Source organism: Rutidosis leptorrhynchoides, chromosome 2 (genome assembly GCF_046630445.1).
Source record: "Rutidosis leptorrhynchoides isolate AG116_Rl617_1_P2 chromosome 2, CSIRO_AGI_Rlap_v1, whole genome shotgun sequence".
Lineage (NCBI taxonomy): Eukaryota > Viridiplantae > Streptophyta > Magnoliopsida > Asterales > Asteraceae > Rutidosis > Rutidosis leptorrhynchoides.
In genome coordinates this window covers 327,699,256-327,712,224 of record NC_092334.1, presented here as the reverse complement: position 1 = coordinate 327,712,224, position 12,969 = coordinate 327,699,256, and the positions used below count along the sequence as shown (strand labels likewise).

Genomic DNA, 12,969 nt, shown 5'->3' with positions numbered 1-12,969 from the left:
TAATTAACGATGAACACTTTGTGTAGGGTATTTCTATTCAAGATCTTTCCAAGTGAAAATTCAGAAATCACAAATTTGCGTGTAGCATCATTTTCGATTTGTAATTAAAAGTTAGGGAGATCTAATTGACATTAAGGGCAACACACATGCAGATCGCACTAGCAACTCACAAATCGTAAATTTGCGTTTGCGATTTGTGAGAGCTTCATCTTTTTGTTGGTTAACTCTAATAGTTCTTTTTTTTTGGGTAAAAGGGGTTCACCCGGTGAATATATTGATATCAAAAAACAATATACAACTGAAGCACGGAGTTATAGGACAAGCCCTACAACCTCACAAACAACCAAACTTTAAATACAAATTAAAGCAACACGAGCTACAAGCGAAAAAAGAAAAAAAAACACAATTAAGAAATTTTCCAATCTGACTTGAGCCTAAGCGAATTAGCAGTCGACCTCCACCGAAAACTCATCAACTTTAGTCTGACGGTAGAATATATCGACTCAAAGACCTGAACCGGAGACTGTTTACCCTTCTTGAACACCCTTCTATTCCGCTCTTGCCAAACAAAATAGACCGTAGCAGCAAACAGAAGCTTTATAATAACAATTCTCGCAATATTCCTTTTAGCAAAAGGACAAACCAACAACATAAAATCCTTCCAGTTATGACTACTAATAGGAAAGTCCATATGAGTAAGCACTAAAGACCAAACTTGCGAAGCAAATGGGCACGAAAAGAAAGTGTGTTCATGAGAATCTGGGATTAAGTTACATAGAGAGCAAATGATAATATCACCTTGCCTAATTTCCCAGGCCTTCAATTTGTCTTGAGTCTTTAGCCTTTCTCCCATAAGAAGCCAAAGAATGAAAGCATCCACGGAAAAGAACATTTTGGTTCATATCCCTTAATTAAATAAACGTGTAACCATCCACGGAAACCACCAACTATGTTTCAAAAGTTGCTTTAAAGCACGGCGAACTCAAGCGAGTCTGCGCGGACGTGAGTGCGCGCAACTTCAAGATTTCAAGTGAATTGTCCTACTGGGGTTGGAGCGTCGAATGCAATTCTAAAGTTAGGGGTGCAAACCTATATGGCATTCTCATCTCTATCAGTTCATATGTTGTGCAAATACTTTTGCAAAGCTTGTTAACTGTAATACATTATTACATTATTATATATAAATTTGTTTCGTATATGCAATAAATCCAACATGACGTAAACGAAATAAACTTAGTTGTATTATATTTAATGAGATGAGATTCACGACTGTTATCTTACTTTTCTTTTATTTTAACACCAAAGATATAATTATATACAATACTACTGCTTTATATACGGGCTTTTCTTATTTTAGAATCCAAATTGATTAATGGGGCCTCTTTCAAAGTCTAGAAAAAGCCTAGAACCTAAAAAGGGATAAAATAAAGGCAATGCATATGAAAAGTAGTCAAACCAAACACGTTAATTAAACTTGGCATTAAGTTGAAAGATGTTGCATGGCAGACACTAAAAGTTGTGGTCATCCTATATTTCACAACTCTAATGGCTTTTCAAACAATATCAAAAAATTTATAGTTAGTAGGAGTATTACCTATCGATATATTGAAAGATTTAAGAAAATGTAGTAGCTGTTAAATAAGTTACGGAGTAAAAGACTAGGAATTAGTGTGAAAACTCAATCCACTAAGATAAGGTTATTACTCTTTTTTATACCTAAATTATATTCGAAGTGTTATTGAATAACGAATGTTAGGTTTTATATATCTTACTATCTTGGTAAAGACATTGGTGAAAATTTCATATGTTCGACTGGGTTACATGATCACATTTATCTCAACGACATTTTGAATATACCCGTGCACTAGAAGAACATCAGTAGACTGAAATCGCGTTAGTAAAGTTTGTACTTTTGATTGCATTTGAATGGATGAGAAAGGCTCCAAAATAAGTGGTAAACACACCCTTAGGTTTGTGAATAAAAAAGCACAATTTTGAAAGAAGATAGAAAGTAAACACAATATCATAAAAGGACTATCAATGTCCAAAGATGAGGGTACATACTTTCTTTAATTTGACTCTAGCTGATTAATCAGTTTCTAGCTAGCCCTTTCACCTTTGAATGAATATTGAATTACAAAGCATGGGGAAATCATTGCATCAAAATCCAAATCAGAATAAGATGACCAAATACTAGCTAAGTAACTAGGCGATCATCATCTTTGACCAAGGATTAGGTAAGTAAAGATCTCTTTTTGATTTACAACAACAATGTCATATACGGTCATCCTCATGTTCAGGACAACGGCACTCCTCAAATGTATCAACGACCACTCGACCACTCTGATGACTCTAGAGCAAAGTGCACAAATGAAGGAGGGTCGTGGAATTTAAGTCTCACGTGACATATATTGAGATAAACGGTTCTTGTATTGACATCCCTTCGATTTTATGCCCGATTTGTCAACTAGGTGTCGAACGTTTAAACCATACCTTTTTGAGTTTCAAGTGGCGAATGATGTTTGGCGTATGGTTCGGGTGTGGTTCAACTGCAATTTGCCTATTTTTCATAATTGGGAAGAAGTTTAATCTTGGATTGAGGGTTTACAACTTTCTTCGCACACGATTTTTAGAGTTAAAGTGATTGTTGTTACGGTTTTATGGGTTCTTTGGAGATACAGAAATGGTATGGCCATTTGATGATATTGTTATTCGTAGAAGTAGCATTTTTGATGCAATTAAGTTATTTTCTTTTCGTTGGTTGAAAAACCAAGGCCATGCGATTTCTAGTTGGAATTCTTGGCTTCAAATGCCGTTGTAATTTCTCCCTTAGCCCCTTGCTAGGGAGTGTTTATTAATATATTTTGCCTTTGCCGTAAAAAAAAACAGTTCTTGGATTTGTCTCCAAGTAGCTCTCGTTTTTCGGTTTTTAGCCCTAAAAGGCTCTAATGTACGGGTTTACTGTTTTACCCGATTTATGCCTCACCGGTATCAAGTTTTTATAGTCCGTAGACTCTACTTCCCACAAACCCTAACATCATAATGATGTTGGTTAGACATAATGTAGGTTAGGAAGATACTGCATTACCATATTTTAGGTAATGAAATGTGTCAACCACAGCAAATCCTTGTTTTTAGGATTGCGACACGGAACAAGTATCAAACCCAAACAAAATCATTCTGGGTGAAATAGAGTAAGATGGGAATGATACAGGAAAATGCGGGTTTTCCACTCTTGGTCAAGCCAAGCCTTCTCACAGTACCGAATATCATAATAATATCGATAGAAATTGATGTAGTTTAGGAAGACGCTACATCAATTGAACGATAATTAGGTAGACTTTACTTCCTTTAAGGATAGAAGAGATAATCCTTTGGCGAATTATGAAAAAATTTAAAGTTAGGTGAAATCAAGCAATTTCAAAGAACACGAGAATTTATCTCCCCCCACACTTAAGATCGTGTAATGCCCTCATTTATATGAAATCAAAAATTATTTAATAAATTTGAGAGGACAAAAGTGTAAGGAAATAGATATACCTGGACTAAAGCAATTTCCTCGATCAATTGCATGCTAATCTTCGATCATAACCATATTTCCACACGTCCCTATTACAACTAAAAACACAAAAGAAAAACCTACAAAAATATTTTTTGGCCCTTGCAAGCGCATTCTTGCAATTTGCAATTATGCACTTCACAAGGATTTTAAGTTTTTCAATTTTTTTAGGATTTTTTCAATATTCTCAAAATCAATTATACAAACTATACAAGGATACGTATGCATGTTTATTAACGAGTCGTGCACTCGAATCATTCTTCACTTCAACTAATGCCCGGGTGATAGATTTCCACCTCCTTCAAACCACGGGAACAACTATTAGAAGAACCAAAACCAATATGAGTTAACAAGCAAATATCTGCAGCTTCAGAATCTTCACACAGTTCTTTCAACTTCTTTTTCTCTTTCCTAAACAAATTCGTTAGTAACCGTTTTCTCACATGTTCATCCTTTTCAGACATAGACCTTTGAACCCGCCCACATAGCTTCATCATTGACCTATCAATCTTTTCATTCTTAAGAGGTTTAACTATGGGTTCATCCTCATCTTTCCCCCCAGACTTAGTTGCTTTACTAACTCTTGTCCTAGCCTTAGTGGTTTCAACACTATCCACAACATTCAACGAATCTACGGGTGTGGGTGGTGGAGTAATAGTGTATCTAGTCCGAAAGCTTACCTATTTACCTCTATCCCTTAGAGTTAATTTCCTAACTCTTAAATCTATCAATGAACATGCCTTCGCCAAAAATGATATACTTAAACAAGCGGTACAACCTATCCTCTTCCTTATCTACAACCATAAAGTCTGCCAGAAATTCAAAATCACTAACCTTAACAATCAAATTCTCAACAATTCCTATGGGTCGACTAAAAGACTGATCAATTAACCTAACACCCGTATTGGTGGGCATAAGGTCACGTAGGTTTAATCATTAGTATAAAGTATATGGAATTAAATTAATACTCGCACCTGAATCAGCTAACGCTTTAAACAATTCCGACCCATACACTTGACAAGGTACAACGAACTGCCCAGGATCACCCAAATTGGGTGGCATCTCCTTCTTCTTCTTCAAAATCGTTGCACATTTCGCTTCAAGAAATGGTGTTCAACTTTCCTAACAATGAGATAGTTCAAGAATTTCCCATAATTAGGAATACCTACAAGAACATCAACCAAAAGCACATTCATACAAATATTATTATCTTTATTCAAAGACTTGCAATCGGGTTCCTTTGGTTGCTCGGATCTAATGGCTTTCGGATATGGGATAGGTGGCTTGCACACATGTTACTTAGGCACAGGTTTCACCTTAACTTCCAATTTCTCCTCAATCTTTCTCAAAAAATCTTTAACTCTCAACCTCAGAAACTCGGTTGTCTCCATAGTCTTCACTTCATCAACTCGAAAGGGCATATTATCCGACATACCAGATAAATCGAAAATCACCACATCACCAAACTCAGTTGAAACATTTCTATATCCAATTACATCATCTAACCGTTACTCGTCGTCTTCACCATCAAGAGTAGAAACAAAATTAACATGATAAAACTCATGTGTGCGGAAACGTATCTCATCCTCTTCGTAAGTCGAAATTGCATTGACATGCGAGCAGTTAGAAAACTGAGGACCCTTTTTCTTTGGTGTAAATTGAGAAATACTTGCATTCAGGTTGAGGTTGATTCGAAACATGATTTGGGTTAACCTCAGTGTTAGATGGAAGAGTACCTGGTGGTCTTTCCGATAAAAGTTGAGATATTCGACCCACATCACGTGTTAAGTTTTTTATTAAAGCTTGTTAATTTCTCATTTGTTTCTTAATTAGATCACTCTCTTGTTTTAAGAGTGCACCATTCTCTTTCAACATAATCACGAAACCTCACAACAATTCCTCGAGTGAAGATGTCTTCTCAGCTTGAGGTTGAGCTTGTTGATGATATTGGTTCTGATTTTGATTATAGAACCTCGGTGGTCCATTCCTTTGATAACCCGAGTTACCCTCATGATATTGATTACTCAGAAAATTTACCTGCTCCTCTATAGTCGTTTTATCGCAATATTAAGTAAGGTGCGGTCCTTGGCATACCTCACAACCTACACTCAAAGCATGAATATCCTTTGAGAGTTTATTCATTTGCCTACCGAAAGTTGCCAACTGAACATTAATTACTGTGATTTCATCACTAGCCTCAAAACTAGCGACTTTAGATGACCTAGAAATTTCCAGCTCTTGATGGCAATCATGAGAATGTGCGATTGTATCAGCTATAATGTTATGTGTAACAACCCAACCCGTTAACCAACCAATAACGCGGAATATTTTTTTTTTTTTGCTGGAACAGCATATGGCGCGGCGCGCCATATGGCCGCGCGGCGCGCCAAACTGGCCTGTCCATAAAGTCATGAAATGCGAAAATGTTTGACCACTTCCCGACGGATTTAGACAAAATGCTTTTCACAACCTATTCATATATGAAAAACTAACACGTTCCATTCATAAAATAAGTTTTACGAGGCCGGGCCCACATCGGCCGTTTTGCGACTTTCATACGAAAATACAAGTTTTCAATCACATGATTTGTAACACAAAATAAAGCCGAGCATGGCGATTGGGGATACGTTACCCAATCCTAATCAGTCTAAAAGCAAGCCTTCTAAAGCAACTACGCGAGTCCACTAGTCCCACGCTTACCCGAGCCACCACATCCATGCAAATCTATAAAAAGGTAAACAACGAGAGGGTAAGCTAACGCTTAGTGAGTGAAAATATACTACATACATATATATGCAAAAAATGGACATGCCACATAATTAAACAAATACCGCATACCGGAGCATCCAAGCATAAAGGCAAGCTAATCTAAGCATACCATACGATCACTAAGCAACAAGCTAAATATGCACCAACAACATAAGTTCACCAACGATGATGTAAACAACGCCAAGAAACTACACCCGGAGGGTTAGCTACATCACGAAAATATAACAATATATATATATATATATATATATATATATATATATATATATATATATATATATATATATATATATATATATATATATATATATATATATATATATATATATATATATATTTAAAACAATACATAAACGTCCGAGGTTAACTCCTAAACCAAATACCGAGACTGACAACCAAAACGCACAACCGTGCCAATTGAACCTATACACAAGCCCATCAAAACCACCTATATGTGAAGTGAGCTCTATAACCGAGAACCACTTCACCCGACCCACACCCATCCTACACATACATGTGCACATAGGATATTAACACTCACCTTGTCGCCTTAAAGAATGCTACCGAATAATCCGCAATCACCGATGGAATGTACCTATTCCATTTATCACATAACAAGTAACACAATTAGGTTGGATATACAAATCAACCTAAATTAACAACTAGTGCAATTTCGACCCAAATGCACTTCCAAGCACCAACCGCGCCCAGACTAACCAATAATCACTAACGCAAGTGAGAATGGTCCTAATATGGCAATCAAACCCAATCATAGGTGTTAAACACCTATCTTGCCCAAAATGACCCTTAAACCCTAATTTGACCCATAAGAAGTCAATATCATGCCATTAGCAAGTTTTGACACCACAACGTATTTATCTCGGTTCTATGCTTCAACTTAATCCATTTTAAGTTTATAAACCTTATTAAATCGGCAATTGAGTCATAATCATCAACAAACCCTAATTTTGACTCTAGTCAAAATTAGTCAACCACAAGAACCCTAATGGTTTCCAAAACATCAATAATCATTAATACTAGTGATTATACACCATTTATAAGTCTTAAACATGGTTAAATCATTAACCAACCCAAAACCCGCCAAATATCAAAATAGCAAGTTTTCATAAACCCTCTTCATCAACCAAATGGGTTTTACAACTAACAATCTCAACCCTAACTTGAATATCAAATCTAACAAATGAAATTCGGAGTTAGAACTTACCAATACTACCAAAACATAGCTAAGAGCGAGATGAACAACTTTAAAACCCGAGCTTTGGTGAGAATCCAACTCCTTCTTCTCCAATTCAAGCTCTCTCACTCTAGAACCCTTCCTCTCTCTCTAGATATGGATGAGAGTGTTTGTGTGGGTGAGAAATGAGCTCCAATGGAGTTCTAGATCAGTTTTGGTGACCCTAAACCGACCCTAAATGAAAAGACCAAAGTATCCCTCATTTAAACCTTTTAAAAAGGCTGAAAATTGCATCAGCAGCAATCGGCACGCCGCGCCAAATGGTGGAGCGCCGCTCCAACCTACAGGTCAGTTTTCAGTTTCTTGTTTTGGCCATAACTTTTTGACCGTAGCTCCATTTTCGATGAATCAAATATCGTTGGAAATGTAATAAGATTTTATTTCCAATGGTAAGGCTTTGAAACATCAACACAAACTTTATTTGGGGTTGAAAAGATACGTACACACCTTGACACTTCAGACAACGTCCAGTTTCCTTCGACATTCGAGCAAGCAACACGTACACTTCATACACGCATCGTACACCATAAATACATTATGTACAATAAATATTTGGATCTTACAACTCTCCCCCACTTAAACTCGATCACATCCTCGTGATCTTCTCCACTTAACCAATCCGGAACTACTCAACGGCCCTCAATCATAAGTTCCAATCCGAACTTTCCTAGACAATTCTTCCCAATGAATCTCCTTTAACAACTAAAATCGTCACCCGCGATATCAAAACCACAATCCGAGCACCAAAACCTGCTCAATTCCCCATATCGGGAAATACTCAACCAATCTCGTACCGAGATATCAATTCCTTAGCGTACCTTTACAAAGGACAACGCTAAATGCGACCAAGTCTCAACCTAAAGTCAACAATCCGAACGTTAAAAATTGAACCACATGAATCCTTACGGATTACACTTACCACTAAACATCCTTTGTAGTGCGCAATACAACCAATACGCCACTATCCTAACATCATAAACAACGGCTAAAACCAAAAGCGCCCAAAACGACTATGGCAACGCTAATCCTAAGGTGTCCAAAATCGACTATTGTCACACCCGTAACATCATGTGAGCGAAACACGGCTATCGCAATCACTTAATCACACAACATGGTCCCCACGACCCTACCATCGGCGTATAAAACCACCGTTAGTTCATACAATGTAGTCCTTACGACCCCACCATTGGCATATAAAACAACCAATAGATCACACATCCAACAACATGAAGGCTGGCAGAAAACTACACGCGACCCACTTCCCAAATCTCAACACCGGATGAAGTCAGCGGACCCCGTCAACGGTCACCGATATAACACTACACCCATGATGAAGTCAGAGGACCCCGAAGGTCATGCTTCACTAATCAAAGATCTCATGATGAAGTCAGCGGACCCCGAAGGTCATGCTCCACCAATCAACGATCCCATGATGAAGTCAGCGGACACCGAAGGTCATGCTTCACTAAATCAACGATCTCATGATGAAGTCAGCGGACCCCAAAGATCATGCTCCACCAATCCACGATCCCATGATGAAGTCAGCAGACCCCAAAGGTCATGCTTCACCAATCAATGATCTCATGATGAAGTCAGAGGACCCCGAAGGTCATGCTCCACCAATCCACGATCCCATGATGAAGTCAGCGGACCCCAAAGGTCATGCTTCACCAATCAATGATCTCATGATGAAGTCAGAGGACCTCGAAGGTCATGCTCCACCAATCCACGATCCCATGATGAAGTCAGCGGACCCCAAAGGTCATGCTTCACCAATCAATGATCTCATGATGAAGTCAGAGGACTCCGAAGGTCATGCTTCACCAGCCAACGATCCTTTTTGGCCTCGAACAACGAGTAGCGTAACATCGCGCTCTGCTACGCCATAGTGAATCCTAACGGATACCACTAACCATTCACACAATCGAGCAAGAACCGCATATATCAAACATAGGCACAAAACAATAATTCTCTAAAAGAGGATCCGATACGCACATCCCTTAACCGAGGGATTTCACCTTGCTCACCATACCCGTCCATTATCTCTCAACGAGATTTACCACATTACCACCTTGGTGATAATTCAAATCCAAAATCATAGGTACAATTTAACCGAAATTGTACTCTACCACAAATTTACCAAATCTAGGTCCCAACATAAATTTCGGATCTACCATAAGCATTGTCCGAAATCTCACACTAAAACCTCCGTGCGGGAGTGTAACTCCCCCACTTGGAATTACGTTCCATAACCGCATCTCGTACACCCGTACAATGCTACCAAAGGTAGACTTTACCAATAATTGGGTTCACACGGCCCATCACCATGTCTTGCTCCAACTTTGAGCATACCAAGGATCCTAACCTATCCTTAAACACTTCGAACGAAAAGTGTATCACAAATTACACGAACTATACACTCGCAATCATCCAATTGTTTTAGTTTGTCGAATTTCACCCGATCACTCATGAACCTAAGGGTTTCACTTCGGTACCCTAAGTACAATGTAACCGCAACACAATCGGAGTCGAACACCACGCTAGTAGGTATAAAAAGGCACCTAATGTCGCGTCACATAGACTCCTTTACCAACATGCATCGAGATCAACACTCGATTTCAAGAATTTCAATCCACCCGACGAACCTCATGGTTCATCAACTTCTACGCGAAAGCGAACACGCGCTTAATGACCGAACACCAAAACCCATTTCCATGGTTTGGTAGAAACATTTCCCAAATACTAAGGGATGCTTGGTTGCACCAAGTCTTACGCCCTTCGCCCGACAATCCAAAGTCACCATAGAGTACTTCCATTAGGAACGTCACCCATATCAATAACATGCACAACACAATTGAGACCTTAAGGGTCTCACTCGAATGAGCTTAACGACCCGGTACCAACCAAAATGCCTAAGCGCCCAAGAATTCGCACCATAGAGTCAAGGCACAATACACCACTTATACGCTCTACTGAGAGCAAACCAGAGCCATAAACATAAACCTCCCGCTTGCTACGAATTATCTCCAACAGAGAATAGAGTTTAGCTAAGACTTACGCACATACCGCATGTTATTACAAACGAACAACATATAATTCCGTACTAAAGGTACCTGATGTAGCGATGTTGGGCTTCCGTTCTCCACTACCCATCATGTATTCGCGCTCTAACCTCCTAACCCGATCGTCATGTGATTCGGAACACTCTGACTTCCGGTGTCCCTCCATCCGGCAAATGAAACACCTGATTGAGCCTAAAGGCACCACCGTACAATCTTGTGCCAAATGACCCCGTTCCCCACACTTAAAGCACGTGAGCTTGTAACCCTTCTTACTCTCCTTCTTCACATTCCCGACGCCTTCAGGCGTACTTCGTGCCCTCTTACCATGAGCACCATGTAATCCTAACCTTGCAAGTACATCTTCATCATCGCTACCTCGAGATTTGGGAAACCTCTTTTCAAACTCTTCCTTTACAACTTTAGTCACTTGGTCTCGGACCATTTCCGTCATTTGTCCTTCGACCAACTCCTTGATTACTTCTCTAACTTTGCCGGTGAAAACCGAGACATATTGTTTAAACACGGCCTCAATCTTTAACGTTAACTCATCCTTCCCTTCGTGAATAGGCTCACTCGTTCCGCATCCATCTTCCGTTTTCATTCTAAGGGATGCAAACGATTAGATCACGAACGTATAGACCACACGCACAACAGCGTCCCATCTTGCTAAACACTCGTCGTACATCACTTGTTAGACATGATTTGCACCAGTAATAAGGTTTGCAAGTCCTTATTACGCATACACGCCGTATCAACTTATTAGTACAACGACCGCCTCGCTTGATGTCATAAACAAACACAAACAAATTCTACGCGACAATAACACACGCGAGAATTATTATCACAACACAATAATATATTAATAATATCCGCATTACTAATATAAACGTTAGTCCACTTACAAACAAGAAACAAACACTCGCTTGATACCACTGTAACAACCCATTTCGACCCGTAATCCTACAAGTCCCGCAACAAATTAAGCACACTCAAAAGTCTAAGTCTAGACACCTATCTCAAGTCGCCTAAATCCCTTAGACCATGCTCTGATACCACTTGTAACAACCCAACCCGTTAACCAACCAATAACGCGGAATAAATTTTTTTTTTGCTGGAATAGCATATGGCGCGGCGCGCCATATGGCCGCGCGGCGCGCCAAACTGGCCTGTCCATAAAGTCATGAAATGCGAAAATGTTTGACCACTTCCCGACGTATTTAGACAAAACGCTTTTCACAACCTATTCATATATGAATAACTAACACGTTCCATTCATAAAATAAGTTTTACGAGGCCGAGCCCACATCGGCCGTTTTACGACTTTCATACGAAAATACAAGTTTTCAATCACATGATTTGTAACACAAAATAAAGCCGAGCATGGCGATTGGGGATACGCTACCCAATCCTAATCAGTCCAAAAGTAAGCCTTCTAAAGCAACTGCGCGAGTCCACTAGTCCCACGCTTACCCGAGCCACCGCATCCATGCAAATCTATAAAAAGGTAAACAACGAGAGGGTAAGCTAACGCTTAGTGAGTGAAAATATACTACATACATATATATGCATAAAATGGACACGCCACATAATTAAATAAATACCGCATACCGGAGCATCCAAGCATAAAGGCAAGCTAATCTAAGCATACCGTACGATCACTAAGCAACAAGCTAAATATGCACCAACAACATAAGTTCACCAACGATGATGTAAACAACGCCAAGAAACTACACCCGGAGGGTTAGCTATATCACGACAATATAACAATATATATATATATATTTAAAACAATACATAAACGTCCGAGGTTAACTCCTAAACCAAATACCGAGACCGACAACCAAAACGCACAACCGTGCCAATTGAACCTATACACAAGCCCATCAAAACCACCTATATGTGAAGTGAGCTCTATAACCGAGAACCACTTCACCTGACCCGCTCCCATCCTACATATACATGTGCATATAGGATATTAACACTCACCTTGTCGCCTCGAAGAATGCTACCGAATAATCCACAATCACCGATGGAATGTACCTATTCCATTTATCACAAAACAAGTAACACAATTAGGGTGGATATAAAAATCAACCCAAATTGACAACTAGTGCAATTTCGACCCAAATGCACTTCCAAGCACCAACCGCGCCCAAACTAACCAATAATCACTAACACAAGTGAGAATGGTCCTAATATGCCAATCAAACCCAATCATAGGTGTTAAACACCTATCTTGCCCAAAATGACACTTAAACCCTAATTTGACCCATAAGAAGTCAATATCATGCCATTAGCAAGTTTTGACACCAAAACGTATTTAA

The 12,969-nt window shown here is 39.1% G+C and overlaps 1 protein-coding gene across 1 annotated transcript; it reads right to left on the bottom strand.

Annotated features, from left to right (window-relative positions):
* Positions 1–406: 406 nt before the first annotated feature.
* Positions 407–892, bottom strand: LOC139888811 (uncharacterized). The gene has a single exon (XM_071871798.1). The coding sequence runs from the start codon at positions 890–892 to the stop codon at positions 407–409; it is 486 nt and encodes a 161-aa protein (XP_071727899.1).
* Between the last annotated feature and the right edge of the window lie 12,077 nt (positions 893–12,969).